This window comes from Colias philodice, chromosome 27 (assembly GCF_061535455.1).
Source record: "Colias philodice isolate Cphi_HAF_F1 chromosome 27, ilColPhil1 Martin Lab GWU primary, whole genome shotgun sequence".
Taxonomy (NCBI): Eukaryota; Metazoa; Arthropoda; class Insecta; order Lepidoptera; family Pieridae; genus Colias; species Colias philodice.
Window position 1 is genome coordinate 2,928,251 of NC_143112.1, and position 16,810 is coordinate 2,945,060.

Below are 16,810 nucleotides of genomic sequence, written 5' to 3' on the forward strand. Positions count from 1 at the left end.
CCTACACTCACCTGCCAGAAAGTTTTGCTTCGCAATCAATCAGGCCATTCATGCTCGCTGCATTTTGATCTTGAATGTGCAAGTAAAATATAAGGAGAAATATTTAAAAAAATACGTTTGAACTCCCCAAAAGTCAGAGGTATTGTTTTAAGAATGACTTCGCGTGTATATTTTTGTGTATCTATACAAATATTATAAAGAGGAAAGGTTTGATTTTTTGTTTGTTTGTTTGTTTGTATGAATTGAATAGGCTCCGAAACTACTTGGCAGATTTGAAAAATTCTTTCACTGTTGGAAAGCTACATCATTTCTGAGTGACATAGGCTAGGTTTTATCCCGGAAATCCCACGGGAACGGGAACTATGCGGGTTTTTTTTGAAAACGCGGGCGAAGCCGCAGGCGGAAAGCTAGTTTTTAATAAGAGAGATATTTCTTTCGGCGGATATTTCGTGGGTTATTATTATAAAGAGTGATGGTGATTTCTTAGTAATGTAGGGCTGATTCATGTTTGCAATTTCCTGTAGATTTTTTTTTCGATTTTAGATATTTTGGGTTTTTATTTATATATATCAGAATACCTACAGTTTGTTAATTTCAAGACAGACAAATCCATACTAATATTATAAATGCGAAAGTAACTCTGTCTATCTATCTGTTACTCAATCACGCCTAAACTACTGAACCAATTTGCATGAAATTTGGTATAGAGATATTTTGATACCCGAGAAATGACATAGGTTTTATCCCGGAAATCCTACGGGAACGTGTTTTTCTTTGAAAACGCGGGCGAAGCCGCGGGCGGAAAGCTAGTTATTCATATAATTTGTTTTTACCCTATATCTGTATTATAAACTAGCTTTCCTGTCTCCTACGTATTCTATTTATATGTATTCCTACTTCACATTACAGAGTGACAATCATTCCTGATACAACAAGGTAACGAACGAAAAAAATATTCCTACAATAAATTATTAAACGAAGATAAATCCTAAAAACGACATCATCATAAAACTCACGATCTGGAGCCATTTCGTTTCGTTTTAAATTATTAATTAATGTTTTTTACGTTTTAATTGGATGGCTCTTATTGTCGTTTTTATTTCTTGTTCCTTTTGAGTGCGCACTTAACCTACTTACATACATTGTTCGAAGTAGGCATTTTATTACCAAGGGAACATCGTATCAATCAATTTGCAATTGTTATAATGGTACAAACATTATAAATGTCGATATTATATATTATATGTATACAGAATACAAAGCTTTTGTAGGTTCTAATTGATACATTTTATTTAGGACGTGACAAAAACTATGTTTTCAGTTCAACATTTTCTTGCTAAGGTAAGAAATAGTAACATTAACTTCCAACTTGATGCCCTGTACACGTTTATCATAAATATCTTACATTTGATAGCTATTTAGTTTTGTAGCATTCAAATGCTCTATAAATAATTTTTTTTTAATTAAACAATACTTATAAAAATTCGCTCAATAACTACTAAACCTATTTTTACTCAATTTTCAAGAATGGAAAACGTAGTATGTACCTATACTCTAGCAACATTAAAGTACACGATTTCTGAAGTTTAACACAACGCGAGTGAAACCGCGGGCGGAAAACTAGTTCAATATAAATAGACAACTAGTCCCACTTCTGTTACATAATAGAATACAAAACTATCAATAGAATTAGGAGTTTATCGATTCATTCCATATTGCTCACACCGTGTAGGCACCGCGTAGGCTTTGCTACGGATTTGTCATGTTATAATGACTGTTCGTTTATGACGTGGGCTGACAGACTTCACGATGACAGATAAATGACGGATATGCCTATGACGCTGTCAATCGGTATATGGGGTAATTAGTGACTCAGTAATAGGTAGTAAATATTCACTATATTACGATTATCTTATTTTAGATCGATGAATCCAAAAAGTGAAGCAAGGATTATTTTAATGATTAAACTGAGCCAAAATTATTTTATAGTCTTATTGTATTAACAACATAGATTAATATTAATTACAATTATTAATTAATGTGTACACAAATAATTTTTAAATGTTTCAAAATTTAGTGCTAAAAATCATGCTCATAGAACCTAGAATATAGGTCAATCATCCGCTTCACACTGTTTTAAAAGTTTTTCAAAGTGAATTAATCTTTCAATCCATACTAATATTATAAATGCGAAAGTAACTCTGTCTGTCTGTCTGTTACTCAATCACGCCTTAACTACTGAACCAATTTGCATGAAATTTGGTATAGAGATATTTTGATACCCGAGAAAGGACATAGGATAGGTTTTATCCCGGAAATCCTACGGGAACGGGTTTTCTTTGAAAACGCGGGCGAAGCCGCGGGCGGAAAGCTAGTTTAAAATAAACGCTGTTATACAGAACACAAAGTCATTTCCGAGGTAATGAATAATTCAAACACTGAAACAGCTTATAAAACAATTTAAGCTTATAAAATAAAAATAAAGTATCTTCAAAAGAGAAAATATATTGTTTGTTGATAGTATTTTCCTTAATTTTGCCAACGACGAAGACCTTACAAACTGAGATATTTAACTACCTATGCTTCAAAATAATGAAAAAAAAAACATCAAATACCTAGTACCTACTTATGTATAAACTTGTTATTTATTTACTTAAATACTTATTACGTACATTTTTAAAAAATTGAATTTTTTTACTTTTTCTTACGTATTTTTTATTTTCAACGTTTCCACAGTCCTAGACCAATGCTTGATTAAAATTCGTTTACAATCGACATCCCTATATCATTTTGCAGGTTGGAAGATATCACATATCAAAGTAGCCTGTGTCAACAGAAAACCATCATAATCCATCTTTACAGTAAAAAAATAAATACAAAAAAACAAACCACCGCCGACAAGTGTTGGACAAACATGACCCTTGTTTTTTTACAAATGACTCAGTATCCCTTCGCGCCGTTCGCAATAATTACCATATGTAAGGTTGTCACTTTATACTTTTTTATTTATTTTTATTGATCAGTAGGGAAGCGTTGGACCACGATCTCGCCTGCTGGTGAGCTGCTATGACATAAGATGGAGCGCGCTGCCTTAGAAGATACCCGTTCGTTCTTCTCTACATAGAATTTTGGTATAAAAAATTAAAATTTACTAAATAACTAGCTAAGTGCTCAACGCAGCTGAAGAAGTTTTCACTTCAAACATGTGAACAATATTTTCATTATGTAGGTAGTAAGAAATCAAACTTACACCTATCACTATACACTACATCAATCGTCCATGTAATTTTTTCATAAAAAAGAAATCCCGTTTTTTTTATAAAGTTGCTTCTATAATCAAAATAACTGCCCCAACGTATAAGACACAAACAAATGCACTATCCTCAAACAAAGAAACAGCCAAGCATATAATTCCCTCGCGAGTGGCAACCCTAATCGCGTCCCACTTTCGCACAAAGGGTGAAAGGGAGAGAATTCACGAATGCAAATTGCAGAAACATTCAACACTGCAGTTCGCGGTGTGGACGTTGCGTGTGAAAAGACCATTTCAATGAAGCGTGGAGGTATAGAAAAATGTGAATTAAGGGTGAATGATTTTATTTTTACAAGTGATTGGTAATATAATATGCTTCGATTTGCGTAATAAATTATAGTATCGGATAGTTACAAAATACGTAAGGAATGTAATGTAAGGAAGGTATAGTTGCTATGCACGAAACTTGACCACTTTTTACCGTAATAACTTAGCTACCTATTCCCTTGTTTGTTTGTTTGTTTGTTTGAACGCGCAAATCTCAGGAACTACTGGTCCGATTTGAAAAATTATTTCGGTGTTAGATAGCCCATTTATCGAGGAAGGCTATAGTCTATATATCATTACGCTAAGACCAACAAGAGCGGCGCCACTCGGGTGAAACCGAGTAGCGCAGCTAGTCAGATATATTTGAGTGAAAGCGTAAAAAAAAACCTCCTATTCTAACTAAACCTCCTATTCTAAACATAGTAGGATAATTAGTAACTAACTATAGACTAATTATTAATCAACCGCAACAAAAATTCACGCTTAACACGCGCTTATCACCACTGCGACCATAAATCCAACGGTGCCACGGAACGGCTCTATCAGAAACAGTAAAACATAAATGCCGTTAGATAGCCGAGATCAATTAATGCTAGACCGTTAAACGGAGGATGCATCTCGATACAAACTAATAATATCGCATAAATAGTGAAACACCTTTGCTAATCCATACTTAATATTATAAATGCGAAAGTAACTCTGTCTGTCTGTCTGTTACTCAATCACGCCTAAACTACTAAACCAATTTGCATGAAATTTGGTATGGAGATATTTTGATACCCGAGAAAGGACATAGGCTACCTTTTATTGCGAAATATGTACCACAGGCGAAGCCGGGGCGGACCTCTAGTATTATAAATTTCTCTAGTATTATAAGTTTGTTTGTTAGTCTTTCTTGCACATAACAACGGACAAACTTACAACCGACTTAAAAAAGAGGAGGAGGTTCTCATTCGAATTGATTTTTTAGCTTTATTACCTAAAAACTTTCGGATTGAGTGTACTTATTTTGATTACAGTTTACCTTCATATTATTTATTATTATTTTTTTTTGAGAGCAAGTGTTTAACCGATTGGTCCCATTTTTAATTCTACATTATAATATGATTTTTGTATCTGGAAATAAGACACTAGACAGTGATATAGGCTAATTTATACCGCGATAAGACTTCTAATTTTCATGGCAATTTATTTCGATAATAGCTAGCGAAATACCTTTGATAATTTATAACCTTCCGTGCACCATGTGGGGTTTAATACACCCCAGCCATACAAAAATCTTTGTATCTTTTCCAAACATTGTGCGAAAGTCTTGAAACCTCGTGTAGCTGGAGTTACGACCTTGCCAGACCTCTTAACGACATTGGTTTAGTAATAGTGTCGCAGACGCGGTAAACGGACGCTGTCAAAGTGCAACTGGGTGTCAGAAACCCCACGTAGTTCGGGACGTCCACTAAAAGGTGAGCAGTATGGTGTGATAAAATACGACTATTTTTATATAAATATTTATTTAATTTGTTTTTTTATTATTTAAAATTATCTGAAATTGTTTCTAGGGCTCATTATAGCTCATCACATCAATGAAAATGCAATAATATCCGCACTTATGGAAGAAAATGATAGCGATACGGATGAGCTGTTTCTACCTGGAAGTGAAAATGACTTGGATCACTTGAGCATTCAGTCTGAAAGTGAAAGTGAAGAAGAAGTACAGGATATTAATTTTTAAGCTATTGAATAGCTTCTATTGCGGGCCTTGAGCGCGGGGACCGAATCCAGAAATTCCATAACGAAAAACCTCACGCTCCCCACTCCTACGGGCACGGAGGTGTGGCTTGAAGGCATAGCATGCAATAGCTTTACCTCAGCAGTCCCCGAGTTCCACACGTCTTTTTTTTCTTCTTAAAGTCTAACCCATAGAACATAGTCTTATTTTAGGTTGGTAAAAAGTACTATTTCTGTTACATAGCCTAAAGATATAATAAATGTTTATAATATTTGATATATTTATTTTATTTTTAACCTCTTATAGTCAAGGGATACTAATAATATACATATTACAGATTTACAATAAATACTAGCTATAAAAACGTGGAAAGATTATTGGGTCCAGGAAACCCCACGTAGTGTAGGACGTAACTTTTATCCACGTGGTTCACGGAAGGTTAATAACGAGGACAGTGAATAACGAATTGAATAATTGACTGTTAAGTGCAATATGTGAAAGTTTATTTTCTCTAGCGCAATAATTTCACATAGAATATTATTAAAGGTAAACTGTGACTGTGAAATACATGAAAAATTAATTTCTCTTACAATTATTTACCCACACAAGAATTTCACATACCTACATATTTAATTTTATTTTCTCTCACGTAATTTAATGAAACAATAAATTATGTATTCTCATTGCATACACTTTTTAATATCTGGGGAAAATCTTGCACAGAAAAGCGTGTTGTTTAGAATTCCTATACCGACTATTGCATACCTATAAGTGTTGGTATTTGAAAAATCGCAATAGCACTTAACCACTAGAATCCAGAGTATCTGACATCGAAGCAATACAAATATATGTACACAAGCTGTGCCCCGCAGTTTTACCCGCAGTGTTGCGCCTGTTGGTCTTAACGTTATGAATGATGATATACCTTATAGCCTTCCTCGATAAATGGGCTATCTAACACCGAAAGAATTTTTCAAATTGGACCAATAGTTCCTGAGATAAGCTTCAAACAAACAAACTCTTCATATATGAAAAGCTATTGTGTATCTCATGTAGGCGGTTTAATTTGCAACTGCGACATGCGAAGCCTTTTAATATTGCATTGCTATAAACTGTTCCGTTCTTATGTTTGTAAGTTGTGATTAAATAGACATTGTATATAATTAGTAAGTGTCGCCATTTATGTAATGTAATCTTCTATAATATAAAAATGAATCCCAAAATGTGTTGGTAAGCGCATAACTTGAGAACGGCTGAACCGATTTCGTTAATTCTTTTTTTATTATATTCCTTGAAGTACGAGGATGGTTCTTACGTAGAGAAAACGTAAATATGTACCACGGGCGAAGCCGGGGCAGACTGCTAGTTAGGTATAATAATGTGAAAGTCTGTATGTTTGATAGGTAATTGACTAAACGTAACTAAAGGTTGAATTAAGTACTTTTTTGTACTATTCACATTTGTATGTTTTTATTTAATAAATCTTAAACATTGCAAAGCTGCATTCACAATTTGGTGAAACGTGAACCACATCGTTTTTAGCATTTTTGACATAGATAGGTATTTTCTATTATTATTCAAAAGTTATGTATCGTATAGGCAATGTAGACCGTACCTAATGCTTATATATTGACAGAGCTACTGAACATATACCTACCAACCTATTTGTCCATCTATACATAATATAACTACTTCTTGCTATACCGAACTACAGAGCCTTACTTCAATACCTACTGAAGATATGCCTTATCACTATCTATCTGCCTTACATCCCCCCCATTACAATCCACTGATCTAGGTAAGTATATAATTTATCTACTTCTCACTATACCTAACTATAGAACCTTACCTACAATACCTACTGAAGATATGCCTTATCACTATCTATCGACTGTTACTTCCCCCATTGCAATCCGCTGATCTAACGTGTACATTTTACTTCATCCTCTCCAACATAACACATGTAGATGGACAAATAGGTTGGTAGCATTTGGTAGGTATATGTTCAGTAGCTCTGTCAATATATATATAAGCATTAGGTACGGTCTACATATAGGCAGATATTGTTTGAAGCTAATCTCAGGAACTATTTATTGGAGATAAAGCTTATTGCTTCTAGATAACCATCCTTATCGCGACTCTATTAACCTAATCCCTAACCATTACCTAGGGATATAATAAAAGCTACATTGCCGAGTTGTGTCCGTTAATTTGTATTGTAATTTGAACCTTATTGATTTGAATTTAGGGCTAGATTGTTGGAAATATTTTGCATGCATTCCTTACATTGTTGAAGGTAAGTATGCTATTCGATTGACTAACATACCTTAACTTATAGGTTTAACACGTACATTATAATTACAACTTAATACATGGGAACTAATAATTATACACTACTTTTATAGCATAGCTAGTAAAACATACAACCCATCACTACAAAGAATAAAACAAAGTCGCTTTCTCTGTCCCTATATCCCTATGTATGCTTAAATCTTTAAAACTACGCAATGGATTTTGATGCAGTTTTTTTAATAAATAGAGTGATACCTGTGTAAGCTTTTAGTATATTAATTATTAGGTTTTAGATAAAGCGAGCGAAGCCGCAGGTGGAAATCTAGTCCTCTATAAAAAGAGTATCTAGTGAAAAAAATCAATCCAAACCTTCATTCATGAGATAAGCGCGTACAAACAAACGCTTCTGCTTTATTAGCACAGATAACAAAACACAACTACGCTTAGCTTACAACATGTGATTGTTTCGGAAATTTCTAGAAATAAATAAAGAAATATCTTTGTGTAACATAGTCAACTAACGACTTAGCTTAGTTACATAGAAATGCTTTTAGCTAGCTGCGTAATATTTCGTATTTCTAATAAAATCACTAAAGAAAATCAATAGGAGAAATATGAAAAGGTTAGGAAAATACTGAGTGTGTATAGCGAATTGGGTACATTTTTATGAACCGACATGAAAAAGAGAGGTTCTTAGTCCGATACCTATGAATACTGAGTACCTTGTGATGTTAAATTAGTAATTACTACCTATTTATGCGAATTGCAAGAACTTGTAAAAAAGTTTAGATGCACAGCATATGCACACATGTAAATTTTCTTCGGCCACGTCCACACTGACCGAGCTGCTTCGCGCAGCAATTGCTTCGCGAGGCTGCTCGCTCTGTGTGGACCCACCTTTTGAATACGAACGTTGAGAGAAGGTTTGAGTTTTATAATTGCGAGCGATACGATTCTTAAATACATGCCTTTATCTATGCTTAATTTTGTATGCAATCTACATTTGCCAAATATGCAAATATACACTCTAGGTATATTACCTACAAAAAACGTTGACAATATTTACGACTGTAGACGGGAAATAATAAAATCGATTGCTTTCTATAACGGTAGATATCAGCACAGTTAGGTTTGCATTCGCCGACAGGTATTTGCGAGTAGACAAATTACCTATATTGTACTAATATTTGCGACATTTAAGCCTGTTTTATATTTGTTTGTTTATTAACTGCTAGGTAGCTGCTGTAAGAAGATTCAAAATGAATATCTGCCTTATACATTAACTAGCTGTTCCCCGCGGTTTTAGCCGCATCATTCCGTTGCTGTTTGATTTCCTCGATACACCGAAAGATTGTTTCAAATCGGACCAGCAGTTCCTGAGATTAGCGTGTTCAAACAAACAAACTCTTCAGCTTTATAATATTAAAGTAAAGATGATGAGTTGTTGACGGTTGTATTAGATGCTTTATTGTGTTTTAAAGGTGGTAAATGTTAAAAATATATGTTATGACAATTCAAAAGTGCTTCTAGAAGAAGTCTAATTGAATAAATGTTTGAGTTTGAGTTGAAAAACAAATCATACAGAAACACAGATAACAAAATATTGAAATAGAATACAATTTAATACTACTTATAACATTTTTAATGTATCTTTTGTACAAAAAACATGCGTAATAATACATTGTATTAAGCTTAAACGTGTTCTATCTCTCCAATACGTATCTAAGGTAGCAATTAATATTGTATACTAGCGCCGTCCGTCCGTCCGCCCCGGCTTCGCCCGTGGTACATATTTACGTTTTCTCTACATAAGAACCATCCTCGTACTTCAAGGAATATAATAAAAAAAGAATTATCCAAATCGGTTCAGCCGTTCTCGAGTTATGCGCTTACCAACACATTTTGCGATTCATTTTTATATATAAAGAAGATAAGATAAGCAATACAGAATTAAATACAAAATTTAACATTATACCTAAATAGTATTTAAGTAAACCTACATAAGTCTACAACATCTGTGGACCTCATTTCTAAAAGCTCCTACTCCCAATACGTTATCAGCTATAACCTAAATGTATAGGATTACATAAAAATCCCTACATAAATGATAAAAGTACATAAAGATGTGAAGACAAATGTGATCATACGACTCGTTCGTGTCTAAAATAAACCCGAATTACATAAGTATAATATGTAATATAAAATAAATACATATTATAAATCTGAAGACCTTGTTTGTTTGTTTGAACGCGCTAATCTCAGGAACTACTGGTCCGATTTCGAAAATTCTTTCGGTTTTAGATACTTAGCCCATTTATCGTGGAAGGCTATAGGCATTATGTTACAAAGAAACACAACTTACCTGTAAACTTAAATATGTTTAAAATGTGGGAACATAATATATGGGCTGATAATGGAATAGCAATATTTGTAATTTATGGAAATAATGAAATAAATACGAAAATCAGGTAATTGCCGGACTAGTGTCGCGCGCGAGCGAGATGTAATCTGTTTTGTGTGAAAGAGGGCAAATTTTAAAATATAATGGACCCTCTTCACAATCGGCAGCGTTGGACGAGTAGAGGCAATCACGATTATGTGTCTAAGAGGGCCTAAATGTCTATGATCGGCCGTCATTGTAGATATTTATTCATATCCATAATTTGTTGGGCCAACGCTGCCCATTGTGATGAGGGCTCTGTAGATATTTATTCATAAATTTTATAATCGCCGCAAACATCGACCATCATTTGTTGGTCCAACGCTGCCCATTGTGCAGAGGGCCCTTTATACTCAGCAACATTCGCCTAATGACATGAAACATATGCAAAAAACGTCGGGCGGCATTCCGCGCTGTCGAGCATCGGAGCATGTACGAGAAATGGTGGACCATTTGAAGAATTAATTATGTGATAAATGAACCGTGTAGACAGACTGTAGAGGATAAGCTTGCGGTTTGCGTCCGTTGTTTGTGTTCTGAATCGCGCTTTTGAAGTATTCCTGATATCTAAGAATATCCATAGATGATCAAGAATATTCATTTTCTCGTTGCGATGTAATTATTTTAAAAGATGAATTCTTTAAAAAAAATCTTGTATAATTAGATAAACCTACTATTTCAAATATCTGAACATGATGAGTTCGCCGTAGTTTCCTATTCATTTCCTATTGTAAGTATTTAATTAGTTTCGAAGGTATCGTGTAACATTCGAAATAAGATAATGCCATAGTTTTTCCACTGATCGACTACCAGCATCATTTTTTTATATACCTTTTGTTTTTATTCAAATTAACTTATAAGGAGTAATAAACAGGCCATTTCCATTTTACATAAAACTGCATTTATACCAGCATTTTTGCCGGCATAGCGAATGAGGGGGCAGATGCATTTCACATCTGTTTCACTCGTCACTTACGTTACAGGCCAGTGAGTAACCACTAAATAACCTTCAGTACTTTGCTCGTTATCTACTTCTTTCTTATATATAAAAATGAATCGCAAAATGTAATGTAAGCGCATAACTCGAGAACGGCTGAACCGATTTCGATAATTCTTTTTTTGTTATATTCCTTGAAGTACGAGGATGGTTCTTATGTAGAGAAAACGTAAATATTATGTACCACGGGCGAAGCCGGGGCGGACCGCTAGTATAAAATATAATCATGTAGGTAGGTACCTATACGAAAATGCAGTAGTAAGTATACCGTTGCCACGTAGTCATAAATTCTTACAATACCTAATTGATTTCGCATTATAAATAATATGTTACTAACTAACTTTAATATTAGTATAGATATATAAACGTCCCGTAATATTAGAGCTAGCGCGCACGAGCAACTTTGTCTCCGCAACTATTTTGTCTCTCCACCCATGGGCTAGTTTGAAAGTGCGCGCACGTAGCGACGCAACTCCCCATACAATTGGTGGGAGAGACAAAATAGTTGCGGAGACAAAGTTGCTCGTGCGCGCACTGTCTTAGCAATCACATCGACCGCACCGACCGTTATCGTTAATTCTAAACGCAATTTGTCTTTGCGAGAACCAATTTCTTCAAGCCGTCAAAGGATCCCCGAGCTTTCGCTGATAAATTCTCATTTACAGTGCTTAATTGTATTATTATAGGATACTAGATTATAATCTTGCTTCGTTTTAGTTTCAAATTATGTTTATAGGTCTATCTCACAATTTTTTTCTTACTACCAAGTATCTATCTATATCTAGATAAACATAGATAGGTACATACTTAATGATTTATTATGTTGTTCTCTTTTATTGCAATTTGTGTTTTCTTATTTGTAATGTCTCTGTGGTGCAAAATACAGATTTTTGTTGTTGTTGTTGATATATTGGTGTAAATACTAAAACTATGTGTCTTTCTAAATTATTTGGCACATTATATTTAACACAATGAGTTAATTAAAAATCTACTAAAATCTCGCACCATTAATGTACCTAAGTATAGTTAAACCGTAAAAGTTACATATTCAACGCCATAAAAATCACACAAAAATAATAACCCCAATATTGAATAAATGAACGCGATTTACAAAAGCTTTTCAATACAGGGATCCTTTTAACAAATTTTCCCATAATAGAGAAAAATAAATTACAATGTCCGACCAATTTGCGGATGAATTTTATAAGTTCGTTACAATAGACTTTGTGGATTTTATTTTCAACGGAATCATGACTGGATTAATTAAAATTTCTTTTCAATTAAAAATATAAAAGAACCCTGTTAGTAGCTTTTTTCGGTAACGGGTTATTAAATCAAAACCGTGTTTGCTTTTAAGTAGGATTTCTTAATCCATACTAATATTATAAATGCGAAAGTAACTCTGTCTGTCTGTCTGTTACTCAATCACGCCTTAACTACTGAACCAATTTGCATTAAATTTGGTATAGAGATATTTTGATACTCGAGAAAGGACATAGGATAGGTTTTATCCCGGAAATCCTACAGGAACGGGATTTTCTTTGAAAACGCGGGCGAAGCCGCGGGCGGAAAGCTAGTAGAGAATAAAGTATTTTGTAAAGATTAATATAATTTATGATATTCTATTACGAAATAGAATAATGAGATGTAATCAAATTCTACAAATGTAATCGATTGATAATAAATAAAATAATTCACTTAAAAAGGTTTGTGTAAACACAATAGGTACACGTAAACCATGAAACTAAAGTCGACAACATGTAGAAAATAAAAACAACCAAAAACATACATACTTCCACTTTTCCAAAAGTGAAAAATCCACCTTCCTTAACACTAAAAGAATACACAAAAACAATTCAAATTCCCTTTGATCTTCCTTAACAACCCGAAAGCTACATACAAGTATCTCCTATACATATGTAAAACAAAGTCATTGTCGCTGTCTGTCCGTCTCTATAAGCTTAATGCTTTAAAACTATGCAACAGATTTTGAAGCAGTTTTTTTTCATAGATAGAGTGGTTCTTGAGGAAGGTGTGAGTATCTAATTTTTAAAGTTTTCGACAAAGCAGGCGAAACCGCAGGGTGAAAATGAGTCACAGTATAAAACGAAGTCGCTGTCTGTCTATCCCTATGTTCCTATGTATGCTTAAAACTATAAAACTACGCAACGTATTTTGATGAGGTTTTTTTACATATAGAGTGGATCTTGAGAAAGGTGTAAGTATATAATTTGTTACCTAAGTTTACTACAAAGCAAGCGAAACCGCGTGTAAATCTTGTATACCTAATGCCCCCTGCGGCACTTAGAGATTTCTCGGAAATTATCTCAAATGCTAAAAGCAAGATAATGAAGGCCTAACAAGAACCCTTGTGATGTTGAAATTTTCGTGGGTACGACTTTGTGTATCCGACATTTGTTTATTCAATTGAACGAGTGCTATAAATAAATATAACTTGGCTATTAATAAATATATATTAACTAGCTTTCCGCCCGCGTTTTCCGAACGGTTTTTTTAGAGAAAAACCCGTTCCCGTAGGATTTCCGGGATAAAACCTATCCTATGTCCTTTCTCGGGTATCAAAATATATCTATACTAAATTTCATGCAAATTGGTTCAGTAGTTCAGGCGTGATTGAGTAACAGACAGACAGACAGAGTTACTTTCGCATTTATAATATTAGTATGGATATGAGCATTATTCAAGTTTTGTCTTAGGCGTGTTAAATATTACAGGTTTTGATAAAACTTACATATAAGACAGTACTACCTTACTACATACTTACCTACTAATTTATGCTATATAGGTATAGACTACAGGCCCGTTTTGAAAAAATTATGGGTCATTTGACCCACCACGAGACCTATCTAGAACGATATAAGAGCATAAAATAATAAGATTCAGCACTATGATGTCACTTGTAAGCTGTCCACCTGAGTGCAGATGAGAATTCGAAGGTTCATGTAGAGATTTTCTCCCCTTGTCTCCATGATTTTTGTACGGCGTTGCGGAATAATGGCTTATAAGCAGTATAGAAATAGTATGACACAGATGCCGTACAAAAATGGTGGTCCACAAAGTCGGAATTTATTTTTATTTTTCGACAGTTGCCGGGGTAAATTTGGTCATTTGATTTTGTACGGCATCTGTGTCATACTATTTCTATACTACTTTTAATCAATTATTCCGCAACGCCGTACAAAAATCTTGGAGACAAGGGGAGAAAATCTCTACCTGAACCTTCGAATTCTCATCTGCACTCAGGTGGACAGCTTACAAGTGACATCATAGTGCTGAATCTTATTATTTTATGCTCTTATATCGTTCTAGATAGGTCTCGTGGTGGGTCAAATGACCCATAATTTTTTCAACACGGGCCTGTAGTCTAGTAGGTACTAATTATATAGGTAGATAAATCTAAACATTTTGTTTGTTTGTTTCGAATCGTTTCCAGCCAGTAGTTTCTGATATTACTCAAGAACTATTGATCCGATTAGAAAATTTTTTTCCTTGAATCTAACACCATTTATGGGAGAAGGTTAGGGAAGGTAAGGCTATATAACTTCGTAGGTGACACCGTGGGTTACAGCTAGTGTCATTATAAGCACTAAGATTATAATAAATAATTTATGTAAAAGGTTAATACCAATAAATCCTGTCAACTCCAAGCGCTACAGCATTTTTCCATTACCAAGTAACAATTTTCCCAGTACCCGTGATTTCAATTGAAAAAATAACATTCCCGGAACAAGAAATCGAATAATTAAAAGGACGATAGACGTTTAATAATGTTAGCAGTTAAAGCGATTAACATTAAGCGCTTTAAAAGCTTTCAAAGTATTAAAGCCACTGCAATGCAGCGCTTGAGGCGAAAACTTTCTGTTGTCGTTATAAAAACACTTTTGTAAAGTAAATTTAGAAACTACTGAACAATATCTTGAGAAATATGGTATCGTAGTTTGCCAGTGACTTCGCTCGTTGCAAAGTATTCAATAACATCCAGTTTGTAAGGTAATTTAGAAATATGTTAACGTGTTTTGAATCAAACACATGGATTTATTGAATAGAAAATGAAAAGCAATGGGCTTTTCATTGTCACAATGTGACTTAATGAACCAATAATTGGAGAAACGAATTAACAAACACCTATACACATTACGCACACACATCAGCTACTACATAAATCTACAATAACTTTGTATGTACATTTCTAAGAAGATATATTAGTTTTCCTATCTATAAAATACATTGCAATAGCACTTCACAAATCTTATTATCAGATACTTTTTTACAATTAACATAACAAAACCTTACAAATGGCTTCCTCAGTCTTTCAAATATTCTTCCGTAAATCCATCAAGAAACCAAGTATAATATTCTCATATTTCCTAGCTATTTTACAGGAGCATATTTACTTACCGCCTCGTTGAAATTAAACCGGTATCATTATACATAATATGTAGGTATATAATAGACGCTTGCATCCCCTTTACCTGAAAAGAGAAAATAACGAGGTTCGTTAAAATGTTATACGAGATATCTGCAAGACGAACCATTGTAATAATATTGTGGTAAAGGTTAAGAGCACCTTTGACTTATATTTAGTAAAACATGTTACCTAAAATTGTCGCATTATTTATATATGAGTAAGAGGAATGTATCACTTCTTAATTTGGCTGCATATTTGTTCAAAATTAATGATTATCGTTCTTTAAACTTTGAAAGTAGTTTTCAATTGAATTTTTCTAAAACTTGTGTATATATCTACTAATACTATAAATAGTAAAATTAGTTTGTTTGTTACGATTTAGATTTCAAATTCAAATTTTCCCAGTAACATAAACTAAATTTATTTTTTTCGTCCCGGGTCAACCCAATTCAAAACTAAACAAGAATCGAACTGGGAAAAAATCACGTGTCAACTGTTAAATAAACCACCTACAGGTATGAGCAATATTTTTATAATATCATTTTTACACGCGAACAATTAGAGAACCAATAAAGTGATTCCGGGAACGTATCCGCTACATAATTGTGCGAATAAGATATTCCATGAGTCCCATTTGAGAAATCACGCGATCATTTCTCCCATTGCTAAGTGGAGCATGCGAGAGTTTAGCGTTATTATGTTATTAAATTATTGATTAACTTGTGTATCGATGAATACTTCAAAATTGTAAAACACTTTCCAAATCTTAATTATTATTCAATCAAACATAATATTCGTATGCTTATAATAAACTAAGACGAAGCAATACATATTTATTTAAAGTCAAAACAACGCAATTACTAAACCCTAGGTGGGCAGAACTATCAAAACACTTCATATAATAGTAACCACCTTTCTAGAAAGATCTTACATCTACCCACTATATTGATTATCGATCCTGTAAGAATTAATGGTGCTTTTACACATTCGATTAAAAACATAGTGGTAGTAACTAAGTGTCGACACTCGTATAGTTAAGAATGTTCTCTCGAGTGACGATACGAATGACGAACAAGTAGATGCATTCGTGACGACACTTATATAAGAATCGTCAAGTGACGTATATGAAACTCGATAATGTAAATGCACCATAAGTAACTAGATACAGCAATTTTATTTAGCATGCGCTAACGAGTCCAACATAAAAAGGGTTGAACCGGTTTATCCACTATATCTTGAGATCTAGGATTGAGATCTTGCTACTAAAAAGAATACGTAAATATGTTTTGCGCTTTTGCAACTATTGATTAAAGGATTTGATTTCTATTTATATAACGCCTCCTTGA

General features: G+C 33.8%; 2 protein-coding genes and 1 long non-coding RNA gene across 4 annotated transcripts in view; 1 reads left to right on the plus strand and 2 right to left on the minus strand.

The window, feature by feature from the left end:
• Nucleotides 1–16,810, plus strand: part of igl (IQ calmodulin-binding domain containing protein igloo) — a 547,908-nt gene that overhangs the window by 180,578 nt on the left and 350,520 nt on the right. The window lies entirely within an intron of this gene.
• LOC149476540 (uncharacterized) overlaps nucleotides 1–16,810 on the minus strand; it is a 203,568-nt gene that overhangs the window by 41,260 nt on the left and 145,498 nt on the right. The window lies entirely within an intron of this gene.
• Cbl (E3 ubiquitin-protein ligase CBL) overlaps nucleotides 1–16,810 on the minus strand; it is an 87,293-nt gene that overhangs the window by 35,410 nt on the left and 35,073 nt on the right. The window contains exon 1 of one of the 2 annotated variants that reach the window (XM_089711760.1): nucleotides 15,455–15,522. The exons of the other annotated variant lie outside the window; for it this stretch is intronic. Coding sequence (XP_089567886.1) covers nucleotides 15,455–15,519 — 65 coding nt within the window. The 5' untranslated portion in view covers nucleotides 15,520–15,522. Of the gene's footprint in view, nucleotides 1–15,454; nucleotides 15,523–16,810 lie in introns of those variants that run through there. 2 annotated transcript variants of the gene reach the window in all.